At 43.2% G+C, this 19197-nt stretch overlaps 1 protein-coding gene across 1 annotated transcript in view; it reads left to right on the top strand.

The window, feature by feature from the left end:
- The window catches only part of Dsg2 (desmoglein 2), a 49801-nt gene extending 34123 nt beyond the window's left edge, over positions 1–15678 (top strand). Inside the window, exons 12-15 of the mRNA XM_032885683.1 lie at positions 1173–1400; positions 2967–3088; positions 5555–5908; positions 14349–15678. Coding sequence (XP_032741574.1) covers positions 1173–1400; positions 2967–3088; positions 5555–5908; positions 14349–15371 — 1727 coding nt within the window. The 3' untranslated portion in view covers positions 15372–15678. The remainder of the gene's footprint in view (positions 1–1172; positions 1401–2966; positions 3089–5554; positions 5909–14348) is intronic.
- Positions 15679–19197: the final 3519 nt, after the last annotated feature.

Below are 19197 nucleotides of genomic sequence, written 5' to 3'. Positions count from 1 at the left end.
AAACACTATTTCCCGATGGTGGGCTAGGATGCTGGCCTAACTGGGGTGTAGCAACTTCTTGAAAGGCACAGAACTAGTTTGTGGCAGAGACGATCGTTTGTTTTTTGCATAATACACATATACAAATGGCCCTCACAATTTTAGTGAGATCCTGGGAGGCAGAGGCGAGAGGATTGTTTTGAGATTAGATCTCAAGTTCCAGACTAACCTGTTCTCTACAGCAAGGTCCTGTCTCAAAGAAATAATGTGAGCAGGACAGCCCAGTGGGTAAAGGTCCTTGCGGCCAAGCCTGCTTAGTGAGTTCCACACCCAGGACCTGCCTCTAACCTCCACATGCTGACCGTGACACTGGAACACACAGATAGAACCAGGTCTGCTCTAAATAAACAAATGTAACTTTCTTTCTTCTTTCAAATTTATGACTTCAAAAATTCCTTTATTGTTTTTTTGGGGGGTTGTTGTTGTTTCTGTTTGCTTGTTTTTTGAGACAGGATCTCGCTCTGTTGCCTGTGCTGGCCTCACACTCTGTTGCTGTCCTGCCTCAACTTCCCAGTGCTCGCATCTGTTACTTACTTTGTCTTTTTTCATGTGTCTCTCACCGTATTACAATGCTCATTTAAATAACATGAAATGCCATTACCAAACTTTTTCACAAAAGAAACAAAACAGTAGGTATAAAGAGAAGGTACTGTCAAAAAAAACAGAAAAGACCAAGATAAAAATAAGACAGGCTTATCCTGAAAAGTATCAAAACTGGGGGTGACATCAGACAGTTTCTGCTACATTGAAAAACTACTTTGATAGCTTCTTTTTTAATAATTGGTAATATAAGTGTCATCGAATGAAAATGTTATTCACAGAAATGACATCTCGTGTATCGTCGCATCCCCACTGACTGGAGCGTGTCGCATGGTGGCAGTTCCTAGCATTTGTTAGACCACACACAATAGCTAATCGAATCATCATGAAAGTTGTGTCCAACCCCAACCTTCTGTTAGCAAAACTTTTGAAATCTGTGGACACATTTTTGGTGAACACAGAGAATGGGCGCCCGGAGGAGGTGGGAGAAATAAAGTTTCCACCTGGGGCCGCGTGAAGACCCTTTCCACGGATTCATTTCTCTTCCTCCAACAGCTGCCCGTTTCCATTCTCTTGCGTCTCCTCTCTGGCAGGTACCAGTGTGCTGCTGCAGCCAAGCGAGAGGACGCTCGGGAGAAGTGAGATTCCCTTCCTCATCTCCGACAGCCAGGGTTTCAGCTGCCTGGAGAGGCAAGTCCTCCAGCTCACCGTGTGCGAGTGTCTGGAGGGCGGTGGCTGTGCGGCTGCGCTGTATGACAACTACGTCGGTTTGGGCCCCGCCGCGATCGCCCTCATGATTCTGGCTCTCCTGCTTCTGCTCCGTAAGTCTTCAAAGCCTGTATTCCCAGTGCCTTGACGAGTTTACTAGGTCTTCAGAAAGGACTTGCCACAGCCGTGCGCCGTGTACTTATAAGGTTGTTTTTACAAACGTTTATTCCAATCCAAGCGTGATTCGCGCGCTCAACTCATTGCGTCTCCTCTGCCCCCATTCTTGGCTGCTCCGCTTGCCTCTGCTAACCCACTGCGGTCAACCCTTTCCTAAGCACCTCGGTGTGCCCTCACGCTAACAAGCTGTGTCCAGCCAGTCCTGCCTGCCCTCCGTTCTGCCCTGCAGTTGCACTGTACTTGAACTTGGGCAGAGTACCACCTCCAAGACAGCCCGGGCTATCTCCGTGCAAAAAGGAGAAGCCTGTTAAAGACACTTACAGGTGTCTAGTTCAGTGCAAAGGTCTACAGGGCCCTCCAGCCCACCAGCTCTGTTTGAGCGTGACTGACTTGACTTACCGTGGAGTCAGGCGTGCATCTTTTACCCAGGAATTCCACGCCCTCTCTACCCAGCTTCCCCGAAGTCTAACCTGGCACTCAGCCCATGACGTTTGACTACTATTGATTTTTAACAACGGTGCTTAGGAGCTGGGGGTGTGGCTCCATTGGTCGTGTTTATGTGGCATGCCTGGGCTCAACCTCCAAATTACGTAAAATCAGATATGCTGTGCAGCTCATCGGTGACCCCAGAACTCGGGAAGTGACGGAAGAAGGGTCTGGAGTTCAGGATCTTTCCCAGTTACATACTGAGTTCAAGGCCAGCCTGGGCTATGTAATACCCTATCTGATTGATTGATTAATTAATTAATTGGTAAATAAATAAATGCAGGCAAAGAAAAGAAAATGGTGCTCGGGTAAGTCAAAAGTGAAGAACCAGAGAGTCAGACTTATGCAAAGCCCCACTCTGAGATGGTCTAGAATATGTTGATGTTTTATTCTGTTTTTTTTTCTCCCAGGTGTGTGTGTGTGTGTGTGTGATGTGTGATTAGAGCATTACACACACACACACACACACACACACACACACACACACACACACGCACACATGCATGCATTTTTATCTTGTTTTGTTTGAATGGGGCTTTAGAGACAAGGTTTCACTCTGTAGGTCCTGCTGGCCACAAACTCCCAGCAATCCTCCTGTTTCAGCCTCCCAAGCATGGAAGAATTGCTACATAGTGGGGAAATCACAGGCATGTGCTGCCATTCCTGGCTGCTTTTGATCACTCTGATACTTATCTTTGAGACAGTGGTCTTACAAAAATAATTTTGGAGACAGTGGTTTAAATGACTTAATCCAGTCACCACATTCTGCTCAGAGGCCCGAGATAGGCTCTCTGTGATAAGGAAGACCTTGGAGTCAGAGGACTCTGTCTGCCTCCGGGCTTTGGTGTAATTGAACCGAAGCAAGGTTGGAAAGGTTGCATCAGAGTGGAAAAGACAGAAAACAGGAAGATGAAGGTGCAAATACGGGAAGCATGGGCTTGGAGAAGTCAGATGTGAATTCTAAGTGACGTGGATTAACTGGTGAATGACCTCTGACTTCCCTTTGCTTTGTACAGTGGTGCCGCTCTTGTTGTTGATGTGCCACTGTGGAGAGGGTGCCAAAGGCTTCGCCCCCATTCCCGGGACCATAGAGATGCTGCATCCTTGGAATAATGAAGGGGCACCACCCGAGGACAAGGTCAGTCCGTCAGACAGTGATGCGATCTGCTACTGGTCTGACTTTATTGGGGGGCATAGGGAGTTTGGACAATCTCACTCTATAACTCAGACTAGCCTTGAACTCAAAGCAATCCTCCTGCCTTAGACTCCAAAGTGTGGGGATTACAGGTGTAAACCACCAGCTCCTGTTAAGAGTTTAAAGGTGTCTTACTTAGAGGGTGTTGGCAACACTTTCCGTCATGAAAGACTGACACAGCCATTACATTGTGAAATATATACGTTAAGAGCTGGCACTTGACTCTTAACGTCCTTGGAATCTAGGAAGTAGCAATGTCTGTAGCTCTGAGCCCTACATCTGTAAGATCTGACAGTGTCACAATGAAATTGGACTGCAAAACTGACCACGTGCTTGCTGGTGAGGAAGAAGCCCTACCATACCTTTCAAGGTCGCAGGAACCTGTGTGGATGTTGTAGTGTGACCGCGAAGACGGAGCACTGGTCATCGGATCTCCTGCACATGCCTTCATTAAACAACAGGTTCAAGCGATGGCATGTTCTCTCTCGTTTGCCAGAGCAGAGTAGAAAGGCTTTGACTGTACTGTGGTATGTCCTGTGCTAATGAGAGTGCAGACCATGAGTCAGCAGGTAACTAAACTGTGTAGAGCAAAGGACAGGGAAAGCACCCATTATTAAATGGTCCTTTCAATGCCAGGATTGGGTCCACTTCCATTCTTCAGTATATTCAGCTGACAGAGGTGAACTCCAACTCCAAGGCGCTTATGAAGTGTGCCCAAAGCCCTTTGTCTACTGCTTGATAGTTAGCTCCCCTGTCTCTCCGTTATGTCTTGACCCTAGGCCTTTCCCCTTCATCTGCCACAAGCTCCATTTCCTGCAGGATATGTGTATCAATGTCAAGTGACAGGAAGCCTGAGTGTCGTCAAAGCAGTGACTCTCCATGTTGATCACTTTCCTTGTTACTACAGCCAAAATAAACTGACAAAGCGATTTAAGGAAGGAAAGGCTTAGTGCTTGAGAGATACAAACCATCATGGCAGGGAAGGCTTGGTAGCTTAAGTGTGAAGAAGCTGGTCACGTTGCATTTATAGTCTGGAAGCAGAGAGCAGTCAGGGAGTGGTGTCAGGCTATAAAACCCCAAGGTCTACCTGCAGCGGTCCACTTCCTTTAGTGAAGGTCCGCCTACTACTGGGTCCACAATCTTCCAAAGCATCCCGCCACCTGAGGACCAAGTAGTCAAACACATGAGCCTGGGGGGGCATTTCATACTCAAACTACAACCCTATAACCCCAGTAGTTGGGAGACTGATGGAAAACAGTCACAAACTCAAGACCAGTCTAGACTACACAGTGAGATTTTTCTCTCAAACCACTGTCTTGGGATTTTACTGCCATGAACAGACACCATGACCGTGACAAGTCTTATAAAGGACAATGTTTAATTGGGGCTGCCTTACAGGCTCAGAGGTTCAGTCCATCATCATCAAAGCAGGAGCATGGCAGCATCCAGGCAGGCATGGTGCAGGAGGAGCTGAGAGCTCTACATCTTCATCTGAGGCTGCTTGTGGAAGACTGACTTCCAGGCAGCTAGGATGAGGGTCTTAAAGTCCACACCCACAGTGACACACCTACTCCAACAGGGCCACACCTCCTAATAGTGTCAGTTCCTGGCCAATAGTATACAAACCATAGCAACGACTAAACAAAGATAAAAAAAAAATAATAATAAAACTGAGTAAATGTGAGTGGTCCTGGATTGATCAACATGGAGATCGTTCAGCGCGTGCCCCCACTCTACCTTCTCCCTGCTCCTCCACAGATGGGTTTCATCCCAGACACTAGCTCCTGTCCTCATACTAGAGCAAGCAGCTGAGGCATCATGAACTGCTCTGTAGGCACATTTCTTGGTCCTCATTGGTCAGCAGGCAAGAGGCTCTCTCTATCTTGTAGCAATGGATGATTGGAAATAGACTCCATGTTGAATGACCATGTGCCCAGCTGAAATTTCAGAGTTCTGTAACTGTCACACAGGACCCCCAAGAGGGAGGTGGGTGCCACTGGTTCTGGTTAAGAGGGTAAACCAAGTCCACATAAAGAAATCTGGGCTTTAGGGTTGGGGATTTAGCTCAGTGGTAGAGCGCTTGCCTAGGCAGCGCAAGGCCCTGGGTTCGGTCCCCAGCTCCGGGGAAAAAAAAAAATAGAAAGAAAAGGAAAAAAAAAAAAAAAGAAAGAAATCTGGGCTTTGTATCCTCTTCTGGTTGTAGTCAGCTCTAAAGCAGGAAGAAAGAAATCCTTTGCAAGACTCCAGGGGATGTGTCCCGTCCCACCCCACCCAACTGTTTTCCTAATCTGCTTAGGAGGAAATAGCTCATCTCTCATTCCGTCCACTTGACTCTCGCATCTTCCTGCCGAGTACACTGACTGACCCTTTGTCCTTTGGGTTCATTTCTGAGCTGTGTTCACCCCCTAGGTGGTGCCATCGCTTCTGGTGACTGATCACGTGGAGAACTCGGGAGTGAGAGGCGTTGGTGGTGGCGGCGGTGGCGTAGGAGGGGTGAAGCTCAAGGAAGGCGTGGTGAAAGGCAGTAGCTCAGCCTCCATTACCAAAGGGCAGCATGAGCTAATTGAGGTTGACGGAAGATGGGAAGAACACAGAAGCCTCCTCACTAGTGGGCTCACTCACCATGTAGCCACCGTAGGATCCATCGCTGCCAATGACACCACAATAAGGACAACAAGAGCCACTGGGGCATCCAGAGACATGAGCGGGGCTCGAGGAACCATTGCCATGAATGAGGAACTCTTGAGAAGTTACTTCACAGAGGTAAGCACTGTTTTTTATGGCTGGTGACGGAGGAGACGTTTATATCAAAATGTGAGATTCTAGATTACTAAGTGGGCTTCCGTGAGGGTTACGGTGAGTGGGGAAGTTTCACGGGGTTTTTTGAGCTGTGTTTGCAGGCAATGAGAAAGAGGATTGGGACCCATTGAAGTAGCCAGTGGTAGCACTGGCCCTGTGCCTACCTGTCTCCTGGCTGGGATAGAACACCTGGCAAATGCATCTTTTTTCCTTCTTTTAAGATCTATTTATTTATTATGTATATGAGTACACTGTCACTGTCTTCAGACACAGCAGAAGAGGGCATCAGATCCCATTACAGAAGGTTGCGAACCACAATGTGGTTGCTGGGATTTGAACTCAGGTCCTCTGGAAGAGTAGTCAGGGCTCTTAACTGCTGAGCCATCTCTCCAGCCCCTACAAATACATCTTAAGGAGGGGAGATTTATTTGGGCTCGTGGTTTGAGAAGTTAATGACAGACCATCATGGCACAGGATGGCGTGGTAATTGACTCACGAGACAACTTAGCCAAATTATGTCCCCATGCAGGAAGCAGAGAGAGATGAATGCTGGTCCTCACCTCATTCTCTTCTGCCTTCCTTTTTATTTGGTTTGGAACCCCAGCCCTTGGAATGGTGTCACCCACATTTACAATGGTGACTCTGACCTCCCGACTCAACCCTCTTTGAAAACTGCCTCACAGACCTAGAGGTGTGCTTCCAAGTCGAATCTAAATCCAGTCAAGTCAGTAATGGAGATCAATCACCACAGGCTCTTTCAGACTCTGCCCGCTTCACAACTGCATTTCTTTGGTCAAAGGAAGTCTCGTGACTATGATAAGTGACCATAGGTTAGAAATATGGCCCCTTTGTACAAGCAAGTTTCTGAGGAATAAACACAGGAAAGAAGACAGAGACCGTAGTCTAAAACTCTCAGGCTAATCAACCCACTTACATTTTTTTTTTTTTTTTGGTGGTGGGGAAGGTGTTTATTTGTTTTAATTGTATTGATTTTATGTATGGGTGTTTTGCCTACATGTGTGTCTTGAGTGCTCTGTGTGTGCAGTTCCAGTCGTGGCCAGAAGAGGGGGCCAGAACCCTGGAACTGGAGGTACATATGGTTATATGTTGCCACGTGGGTGCTGGGAATGAAACCTGGGTCTTCTAGAAGAATAGCAAGTGCTCTCAAGCACTAAACCATGTTTCTAGCTCCACATTCTTGTAATTTATATAATAAACTTGTCACTCTGAAGGGAATTCACACACACACACACACACACACACACACACACACACACATACACACACAAATCCATGAAAAAGTTACACAAAAGATGATCATATGTCATCGCTTGTGATTAGCTATTGAAAACAGGACTAGAGAAATGTGTTTGACCTAGACAAAATTTATCCCAGAATACATTTCATTACCAGACAGAACCAAAGTGTTTATTTTACTTAAGAAATGGAAACTAGTCAATTCATACAGAAGTGTAACACTCCTACGTATATCCGTGCTTTATGACAGGAATCCAAAGCCTTAAAGCAGAAACTGCTAGAGAAATAGACAAATCCACAATCATAACCAGTCCTTGAGCGAAGTAGACAGGAAGCCAGCAAGACCGTAAGGGAAACAGTAGCACTGTCAGCCGGCTGGATCTAGTTGACATGGTAGAGAGCTGGGTACCACAACAACTTAAATAGGCCTGCTAGCATTGCAATGATAAGTACTTTAGCTCAAAAGAAGGAGCTTAAAGCTCTATGTTCAGTCTCCAACCCCCCCACCCCCCACACACACCCCAAATAAAGAGAACAAGAATTTCAAAACTGGGTCCAGCCTGTACCCAGAACTGAACTGAACCAGTCAAACAGCTCCCTGCACCCAAATCCCGTGGGGGAGAGAGCTGGACCCTCAGAAGTGTGGACACTCCTGGGAACTCAGCAGAAACTACTCTCTGTCCAAATTCCCAACACAAGAGGAAATTTTGTAGTGCCATTTATGCCCCCCTGGGCACAGGGACCTAGAAGCAGTCAGGGGCAGGACCCTTTGGGTTTCTGCCTGTGCTGAGAGCTGAAAGCCAGTCACCAGGAGTGCCTACACAACTGAGAGCAGAGGTAACACCAACTCTTCTATACCAAGCAACCTGCCTGGAGGCTTCAGGTCATGAAACCCAGGAGCAGCTCCCTCTTCCCAGATCCAGCTGAAAAAAAAAACAGGTCTACAGAAATGCTGACACACAGGCCTACAGGAGGCTCAAGCCACTATCAGAGACAGCAAGACAAGCTAATACCAGAGATAACCTAATGGAAAAAGGCAAGGGCAGGAACCTTAGCAACAGAAACCAAGACTACTTGGCATCATCACAGCCCAGCTCTCCCACCAAAGCAAATACTGGATATTCAAACACACTGGAAAAGCAAGATTTAGGTATAAAATCATATTTTATGATGATGATGGAAGACTTTAAGGAAATAAATAACTCCCTTAAAGAAATACAGGACAACACAAGTAAACAAGTAGAAGCCCTTAAAGAGGAAGCACAAAAATCCTTTGAAGAATTACAGGAAAGTACAACCAAACAAGTGAAGGAATTGAACAAAATTATCCAGGATTTAAAGATGGAAATAGAAACAATAAAGAATGCACAAAGGGAGACAACCCTGGAGATAGAAAACTTAGGGAAGAGATCAGGAGTCATAGATGCGAGCATCACAAAAAGAATATAAGAGATAGAAGAGAGAACCTCAGGGGCAGAAGATACCATAGAAATCATCGACACAACGGTCAAAGATAATGTAAAACACAAAAAGCTCCTACCCCAAAACATCCAGGAAACCCAGGACACAATGAGAAGATCAAACCTAAGGATAATGGGTATAGAAGAGAGTGAAGACTCCCAGTAAATATCTTCAACAAAAGTATAGAAGAAAACTTCCCTAACCTAAAGAAACAGATGCCCATAAACATAATAGAAGCCTACAGAACTCCAAATAGATTGGATCAGAAGAGAAATTCTTCCTGTCACATAATAGTCAAAACACCAAACACACAAAACAAAGAAAGAATATTAAAAGCAGTAAGGGAAAAAGGTCAAGTAACATATAAAGGCAGACTTAGCAGAATTACACCAGACTTCTCACCAGAGATCATGAAAGCCAGAAGATCCTGGGCAGATGTCATACAGACCCGAAGAGAACACGAATGCCAGTCCAAGATACTATATCCAGCAAAATTCTCAGTTGCCACAGATGGAGAAACCAAGATAATCCATGACAAAACCAAATTTACACAATATCTTTCTACAAATCCAACCCTACGAAGGATAATAGATGGAAAACTCCAACACAAGGAGGGAAACTACACCCTAGAAAAAGCAAGAAAGTAATCTCCTTGCAATGAAACCAAAAGAAGACTGACACACAAACATAATTCAACCTCTAACAACAAAAATAACAGGAAACAGCAATCACTATTCCTTAATATCTCTTAACATCAATGGACTCAATTCCCCAATAAAAAGATGTAGACTAGCAGACAGGATACATAAAGAGGACCCAGCATTTTGTAGCATACAGGAAACACACCTCAGAGACAGAGACAAAGACAGACACGACCTCAGAATAAAAACCTGGAAAACCACTTTCCAATCAAATGGTCTGAGGAAGCAAGCCGGAGTAGCCATTCTAATATTGAAAAAAAATCAACTTTCAACCAAAAGTCATCAAAAAAGATAAGGAAGATCACTTCATATTCATCAAAGGTAAATTGCACCAAGATGAGCTCTCAATCCTAAATATCTAAGTTCCAAATGCAAGGGCATCTAAGGTCAAAAAAAAAAAAAAAATTTACTAAAGCTCAAAGCACACATTGCATCCTCACACAATGATATAGGAGAAATTAAACAGAAACATAGAGAAACTAACAGAAGTTAAACCAAATGGACTTAACAGATATTTATAGAACATTTCATCCTAAAAACAGAAGGATACACCTTCTTCACAGCACCTCATGGTACCTTCTCCAAAACTGACCAAATAATCAGTCACAAAATAGGCCTCAACAGATATAGGAAGATAGAAATAGACTAAGGTTGGTCTTTAATAACAACAGAAAGCCCACATATACATGGAAGTTGAACAATGCTCTACTCAATGATAACCTGGTCAAGGAAGAAATAAAAAAATTAAAGACTTCTTAGAATTTAATAAAAATGAAGGCACAACATACCCAAACTTATGGGACACAATGAAAGCTGTGCTAAAAGGAAAACTCATAGCGCTGAGTGCCTGCAGAAAGAAACAGGAAAGAGCATATGTCAGCAGCTTGACAGCACACCTAAAAGCTCTAGAACAAAAAGAAGCAAATACGCCCAAGGAGGAGTAGAAGGCAGGAAATAATCAAACTCAGAGCTGAAATAACCAAGTAGAAACAAAAAGAACTAAACAAAGAATCACAAAACCAGGAGCTGGTTCTTTGAGAAAATCAACAAGATCAATAAACCCTTAGCCAGACTAACCAGAAGGCACAGAAAGTGTACCCAAATCAACAAAATCAGAAATGAATCAGAACATAACAACAGAAGCTGAGGAAATTCAAAAAATCATCAGATTGTACTACAAAAGCCTATATTCAACAGAACTGGAAAATCTGGAGGAAATGAACAATTCTCTAGACAAATGCCCAGGTACCAAAGTTAATTCAGGAACAGATAAACCATCTAAACAACCCCATAACTCCTAAAGAAATAGAAGCAGTTATTAAAAGTCTCCCAACCAAAAAGAGCCCGGGAAAGAGAACTTTAAACTAGTTTCCCTTATGAATATAGATGCAAAAATACTCAAAAAAATTTCTCACAAACCGAATCCAAGAACACATCAAAACGATCATCCATCATAATCAAGTAGGCTTCATCCCAGGCATGCAGGGATGGTTTAATATACGGAAATCCATCAACATAATCCACTATGTAAACAAACTCAAAGAAAAAAACCACATGATCATTTCATTAGATGCTGAGAAAGCATTTGACAAAATTCGACACCTCTTCCTGATAAAAGTCCTGGAAAGAATAGGAATTCAAGGCCCATACCTAAACATAGTAAAAGCAATATACAGCAAACCAGTGGCTAACATTAAAATAAATGGAGAGAAACTTGAAGCAATCCCACTGAAATCAGGAACTAGACAAGGCTACCCACTCTCTCCCTACTTACTCAATATAGTACTCAAAGCCCTAGCCAGAGCAATCAGACAACAAAACGAGGTCAAAGGGATACGAATTGGAAAGTAAGAAGTCAAAATATCAATATTTGCAGATGATATGATAATGTACTTAAGTGACCCCAAAAGTTCCACCAGAGAACTATTAAGCCTGTTAAACAACTTCAGCAAAGTAGCTGGGTATAAAATTAACTCAAACAAATCAGTAGCCTTCCTTTACTCAAAGGATAAACAGGCTGAGAAAGAAATTAGGGAAATGACACTCTTCACAATAGTCCCAAATAATATAAAATACCTCAGTGTGACTTTAACCAAGCAAGTGAAAGATCTGTGTGACAAGAACTTCAAGTCTGTGAAGAAAGAAATTGAGGAAGATCTCAGAAGATGGAAAGATCTTCCATGCTCATGGATTGGCAGGATTAATATAGTAAAAAATGGCCATTTTACCAAAAGCGATCTACAGATTCAATGCAATCCACATGAAAATTCCAATTCGATTCTTCATAGAGTTAGAACAATTTGCAAATTCATTAGTAAAAACAAACAACCCAGGACAGCGAAAACTACACTCAACAATGAAAGAACTTCTGGGGGAATCACCATGCTTGAACTCAAGCAGTATTACAGAACAATAGTGATATTGTGTATTGGTACAGAGATGGGCAAGTAAATCAATGGAATAGAATTGAAGACCCAGAAATGAACCCACACACCTATGGTCACCAAAGGAGCTAAAAACATCCAATGGAAAAAAGACAGCATTTTCAACAAATGATGCTGGTTCAACTGGAGGTCAGCATGTAGAAGAATGAAAATTGATCCATTCTTATCACCCTGTACAAAGCTTAAATCCAAGTGGATCAAGGACCTCCACATCAAACCAGATACATTCAAACTAATAGAAGAAAAAGTGGGGAAGAGTCTCGAACACATGGGCACTGGGAAAATTTTCCTGAACAAAACACCAATGGCTTATGCTCTAAGATCAAGAATCAACAAATGGGACCTCATACTGCAAAGCTTCTATAAGGCAAAGGACAATCTCAGTAGGACAAAAGGACAACCAACAGATTGGGAAAAGATCTTTACCAATCCTACATCTGATAGAGGGCTAATAGCCAAAATATACAAAGAACTCTAGAAGTTAGACTCCAGAGAGCCAAATAACCTTACTAGAAAATGGAGTACAGAGCTGAACAAAGAATTCTGAGCTGAGGAATATCAAATGGCTGAGAAGCACCTAAAGAAATGCTCAACATCCTTAGCCATCAGGGAAATGCAAATCAAAACAACCCTGAGATTCCACCTGATACCAGTCAGAATGGCTAAAATAAAAACTCAGGCGACAGCAGATGCTTGTGAGGATGTGGAGGAAGAGGAACACTCCTCCATTGTTGGTGGGATTGCAAGCTGTTACAACCATTCTGGAAATCAGTCTGGAGGTTCCTCAGAAAATTGAACATTCCACTACCTGAGGACCCAGCTATATCTCTCTTGGGCATATACCCAAAAGATGCTCCAACATACAACAAAGACACATGCTCCACTATGTTCATAGCAGCCTTATTTCTAATAGCCAGAAGCTTGAAAGAACCTAGATGCCCTTCAACAGAGGAATGGATACAGAAAATGTGGTACATTTACACAATGGAGTACTACTCAGCTATCAAAAACAATGACTTCATGAAATTCATAGGCAAAGGGATTGAACTGGAAAATATCCTGAGTGAGGTAACCCAATCACAGAAAAACACACATGGTATGCACTCACTGATAAGTGGATATTAGCCCAAAAGCTCGAATTACCCAAGAGACAATCCACAGACCACATTAAGCTTAAGAAGGAGGATGACCAATATGTGAATGCTTCACTCCTTCTTAAAAGGGGGAGCAAAAATATTCATAGGAGGGGATATGGAGTCAAAGTTTGGAGCAGAGACTGAAGGAATGACCATTCAGAGCCTGCCCCACATGTGTATATATACAGCTACCAAGACTAGATAAGATTGATGAAGCTAAGATATGCATGCTGACAGGAACCAGATATAGATGTCTTGTGAGAAACACAGCCAGAGCATGTCAAATACAATTTGCTAGCTGAAAACCACTGAACTGAGAACGGGACCCCCATTGCAGGAATTAGAGAAAGGATTGAAGGAGCTGAAGGGGTTTGCAACCCCATAAGAACAACAATGCCAACCAACCAGAGCTCCCAGGGACTAAACCACTACCCAAAGACTATACATGGACTGACCCTGGGCTCCAACCACATATGTAGCAGAGTATGGCTTTGTTGGGCACCAAGGTTAGGAGAAGCCCTTGGTCCTGCCAAGGTTGGACCCCCAGTGTAGGGGAATGTCAGGGTGGCGTGAAGCGGGGGAAGGGGGGCTGGTGAATGGGGAGGAGAACACCCTTATAGAAGAAGGGGAGGGGTATGGGATAGGGAGCTTATGTCTGGGAAACCAGGAAAGGGAATAACATTTGAAATGTAAATTTAAAAAAATCCAATTAAAAAATATTAAGAATTTCAAAGCTATCATAAGAATCAATGACTGGACGTAGAGACACATATCTGTATTCCTAGTACATGAGAGGCTGAGGCAAGAGGATTCAGGAGTTCAAGGTTATCTTCAGCTGCATATAGAATTTGAGTCCAGCCTGGGATACATAAAATCATGTCTCAAAGAGGGTAGAAGTTTTCAAGCGTATCCACTGTGTACATGGATTTTCGCCAATTAGCATTCGTCATTATTTTCATTTGTTTTTTTCCATTCTGTCCCTACTCACATAAGCACATGTATGTGCCTACAGAAACAGTGCATGGTCTGTACTGTAACAGTACGGCTAACAAAATAAGAGACCTAAAAGGGATACAATGTGCATGTCAGTTTAGACCCTGATTAGCTCCGTGAGTATGACAGTCTCCTAGAGCCGTTAATTTCCTATACACTGTCTAATTGAGTTACCAAAGCGCTAGTCACTTTTAGTCTGAAGTTATACCCACCCTTTTCACATCTTTCATATTAATATTTTGTGAGACGACACACCAACCCTGATGTAGGATGGCTTGATTATGTCTTTTATGTTTTCTTGTAATTAGACTCAATTTTTTTTTCAGTTTTTGCATTATATAGTAAATATCAAGCCTGTTTTGAAGCGAATTTGTGCTGGTAATGATCTGTGTCCGTTCTTACTGTCTTTTAGAAAGCGGCTTCCTACGCCGGGGAAGACGACTTTCACCTGGCCAAAGACTGCCTTCTCGTCTACTCCCAGGAGGACACGGACTCTCTCCGAGGCTCCGTCGGGTGCTGCAGTTTTATCGAGGGAGAGCTCGACGATCTGTTCTTAGATGACCTGGGTCCGAAATTCAAGACCCTAGCTGAAGTTTGCCTGGGTCGAAAGATCGACATGGATGTGGACATTGAACAGAGGCAAAAGCCGGTCAGAGAAACAAGTGTGAACGCAGCTCCCGGCTCTCACTACACACAAGTGACAGCCAGCTCAGAGAGCACGTATTCCTCTAACAGTGGCTTCCAAGCCCCCAAACCTCTGCTTGGAGCACACACAGAGAAAGTCACACAGGAAGTTGTCGCTGAAAGCTCTGTGTCTTCCAGGCAGAGTCAGAAGGTAGTACCACCACCCAATCCAGTGGCTTCAGGTAACATTATAGTGACGGAAACTTCCTATGCCGCGGGATCAGCGGTGCCACCCAGCACTGTGATCCTGGCTCCTAGACAGCCACAGAGCCTTATTGTAACAGAGAGGGTGTACGCCCCAGCCTCCACCTTGGTGGATCAGCACTATGCCAATGAAGAAAATGTCCTTGTTACCGAACGAGTGATCCAGCCTAATGGAGGCATCCCTCAGCCCCTTGAGGTCACCCAGCATCTGAACGATGCTCAGTATGTTATGGTGAGGGAAAGAGAGAGCATCCTGGCTCCCAGCTCAGGCGTGCAGCCCACTCTGGCAATGCCCAGCGTGGCAGCAGGAGGGCAGAATGTCACTGTCACAGAAAGAGTACTGACTCCTGCTTCCACTCTGCAGTCCAGTTACCAGATTCCCAGTGAAGCCTCTATCAAGGCTAGGAAGACGGTGCTGTCCAGTGTGGGAGGCATGGGCCCTCTGCCCAACTTAGATTTAGAGGAATCTGGTCCTCCCAACTCTACTGTAACCACGTCTTCCACCAGGGTCACCAAGCATAGCACCGTGCAGCATTCTTACTCCTAAAGAGAAGCCAGCCGCAGTCTGATTCGGAGCTTAACCAGGTTCCACTGGGTGTGTGTTTCCTTCCGTGTCCCTAATGTCATATGAGCTGCACAAAGACTTGCACGTTGGGAAAGCTCATCGGCATGCCAAAGACACGGTGTCTCAGGCAGGGTTGTATTTCAGAAATGCTCTGTGATTACTGGGGGGGTGGAGTTAAGATGCTAGTTCCTAAGTGCTTTCTAGTGCATTCTGCAAGCAATACTCACATACAGGACATGGAAAATTGGCTTCTAAGAACTTACCAAATTAAAGCACGGTTTCTAATTAATCTGGTCCAGAAGGATGGCTCTCTGCACAATGCATTGATATTCAGCAGGGACAGTTCCAACCCTTATATTACAGAACCACGCAGGTTCTGGGTACCAAATAGCACATCCATCCAGAGACACGTCTCCATTCTGGGCCTTCAACTTCAGTTTCTGCTTCACTTTAACGCTGGAACCCTGAGTGCACTGGAGAAAACAGAAAGGAAGAAATGCTGGAACCCTTTTTAATTGTGTAAAGTTGACAGAACTTTAGAGCGCTAGAGGGATAAGGACACATATTGTGTACTTCTCTGCACATAACATGTCCTGTGAGCTTAAAAAATGACTTCATATTTTTCCTCGCTTATCAGAGGTCGTGAGAATGTTGAGCATTTCAAATTAGTTTTATAATCCATGACAGCCAAACGTGATGGTGCATGCCCAGAACTCAAGAGGCAGGCAAATCTCTCCGGGTTCGAGGTCAGCCAGGTCTATATAAAGAGTTCCAGAACAGCCAGGGCTACATAGAAAAACCCTGTTTCAAAGAACAAACAAACAACAACAAAAGCAATACTAGTCATAACCCAGGATAAAACTCATAGTCAACTTTTCCGTGACAATATAGTAGTCTACAAAGAAAAACCTCATCATATATTTGTTTCCTGGCTACAAGTTAGTGCCCTTAGGGCGGGACAAATGACCGAGTGGTCAAGAGCACATTACTACTCTTGCAGACAAGCCTACTTCAGTTTCTGATGTTCACACGATGTGGCTCACAACCACCTCTAATTCCAACTCAGGGGATGCCCTCTGATGAACTCCAAAGACGTCACACTCACGCAGTTGAGTGTTAGTGACCTGCCATATCTCCCTCTTGCCATTGACTGCCTTACATCCTCAGTGCCTCTCACAGGGCCCAAGCCAGATCTATGGGTCATGATAAGTTCCACAAACCACTCTTTTACATTTAGTCAAATATCAAGAAGACTCAGTAGTTCCATAATTCTGAAAGTAATTGTCTGGTCATGACTTGATATATATAAAGTAAATATTTTATCATAAATTGGCCCAATTTCATCCAGCTTCCTTGCCTTGCTTCTTTAAGGAAGTTGTTGTTTGGGTTCTACAGAACATCAATGGAAAGTATTATACAGTAAAACTTGGCTTCTAAAAAGTAATGTTTCAAAACATATATCAGTCATATTTCTATCCATGTTTCTCATCCAAAAATAAATGTTGAAAACCATCAAATTTCTGGATATTTTGCTAGGAGAATAAAATTCTACACTTACATTTTGTAGGCCTTTTTAAAATGTTGTTTACATGAATTGTGTTGTGAAAAAAGTTGTACCGTGCACCCTAACTGATGCGGGAGGTGTTCTTATTTGCATGATCTGCTCTGTCGGGCAGAGGTCACCTTATTCCTCTGATCTGGAATTGTTTACTTTCTACAGAGTAAGCTTTGTGGGGATTTTGCTTTCTTTTTCGTTGTAGCTGATGTCATTTTGCCAAGTGTGCACAGGAATTGTCCTACTGTGTGAAGTTATAGATTCATGCTAAAAACAAAACCTAAAACTCAATCTTGGACTCCCACGGTGGGTGGGTTTAAGGCCTCACTCCTCTTTTGTACAGAGTATAATCATCCTTGTGATTTCCATTAGTTTTTAATGTTTGTTCCTTGAGAGGGTTGCATTTGTGTGTGTGTATGATATATTGTAATAAAAAGGACATCTTCCTTCAGAGTGTCCTCCCCATGTCTTCCTACTGATATTTTTACATGGAATGTTACCGTGTGGTAAATGGACCTTCCTGAAGGCACTGGGCTTTGTTATTGAATATGCCCCGCTCTGCTGGTCCAGCCAGCCAGCCTCTTTGAAAGAACTGCTAATCTTCCTAAGAAGGGTAGTTACGTTGAATATTGACATAGCATAGTCTTTTTACTGTACATCCAATGGTTTACACGCTGTGCTCTTGATGGATGGAATTCTATCCCAATCAACCCAGGATTAACTGAAAATGTGGTAAATTAGACATGTAGTTAATACGCCCGGCCCACCTAGTGTTGTAATACGGTTCTGAGCAAACATATGTCACTTTGGCAGCACCCTGCGGTTGAACCAACTTGTTTGTGACTGGTTATATTATTTATCTGAAATTAAACTTTAAGGAAGTACTATGGTTGTACTCCTGTGGTTAGTCGAGCAGCTCTATTCTTAAGGAATTGAAGGTCACCCTGACCAGAAAGAAACTACAGGAATCTCTTATAATTTAACAGAGGAGAGAGCTCCCTTATCTAACCCAAAGAAAGGACTTTTCTCTACAATGTTTCCAGAGAACTGTTTTAGGTGCTTGTTAATTTTTCACAACAAAAGATATGAGTTACTGCAGCAGCAGAAGAAAGAGACTATTATTCTATGCTGGGACTCTAAGAAAATACATATTAATGAGAGAAAAATTAAGACCATGATCATGTATAAGACACAGGGAAAAGCTTTAGAATCCAGCAAGTAGAAAAGTAGAATTTGGGTTTGTACTTTTTAGAGCAAAGCTTTAAATAAATTTAACAAACCACTGTTCAAGGAATGACCCATGGCATGGGGAGGAGTTAGCCTTGAACCAGACAAAGTTTAGAGAATTCCAGGCAACATGGGCAAATGTTGTAAAAATATAAAAAATAAAAAAAAGTAGGGCTATCTTTTACCCCGCTAGGTCCTGCACCGCGGTGCCCCAAGATATCTGCTAGGTATCTTGGCAGAAACACATCTCAACTCCTCAGCAGCCCAGTGACTCCTGCTGTAAATTGATAGTCAAACTTTACAACATAATAGATAGACTTGTGGTGCCTTGGAGACTAGATTGTTGGGAGTTGACTTTTGCTTTCCAAGTGTGGCTTGCCCAAACTCAAATTTATTTATAATTGAGGAAAAACCAGGTAGAGATTATATATTGGATAGAATTGTTACAAGATTTATAAAGATTGTCACATAAAAGAACACACAACTGCCATTTCAATAATCTTAGATCCAATTTTGATAAGATATAATTGCCCACCTAAACATACAAAGCCCAGTACCATCCATCCCTTTAGGAACATTAATAACAACCTGTAAAGTCATGAAAGTATTTTAAAAAACCTGGTGAGCAGAATCGTTCCATTTCATCCGCAACCCATAGAAAATAAATGGGCTTCCACTGTTTTTTTATATCTCTTTCTTCATCATCTCTGATTTCAATCCTTAATGCTTTATTGGAGACAGGTTTTCTACTTGAAATCTAGTCTCTGACAACTCACTGTCCTTTCTCTCTGGCTCTAAACAAAACCTCTCTCTCTCTATCCTCAGTCAAGATTTCATTTCTAATTAATCTCTGGCTTTCTGTTCCAGGACATTTTAAGAACTCAAACTGGATTCCTAGACTCCTTAACTAGGAGGACAAACTTCTCATTCTTTATATATCCTTCTGGAGACCTCCAATGACAGGCCTGAATCCTTCTATCCTGTACATACCCCTGCCTGTACATTTTACATGATCCAAATTCAATG

The sequence above is a fragment of the Rattus rattus genome, chromosome 15, assembly GCF_011064425.1.
Source record: "Rattus rattus isolate New Zealand chromosome 15, Rrattus_CSIRO_v1, whole genome shotgun sequence".
Classification (NCBI taxonomy): domain Eukaryota; kingdom Metazoa; phylum Chordata; class Mammalia; order Rodentia; family Muridae; genus Rattus; species Rattus rattus.
Note: the sequence above shows the minus strand (reverse complement) of the source record. Positions and strands in the feature narration are given on the sequence as shown.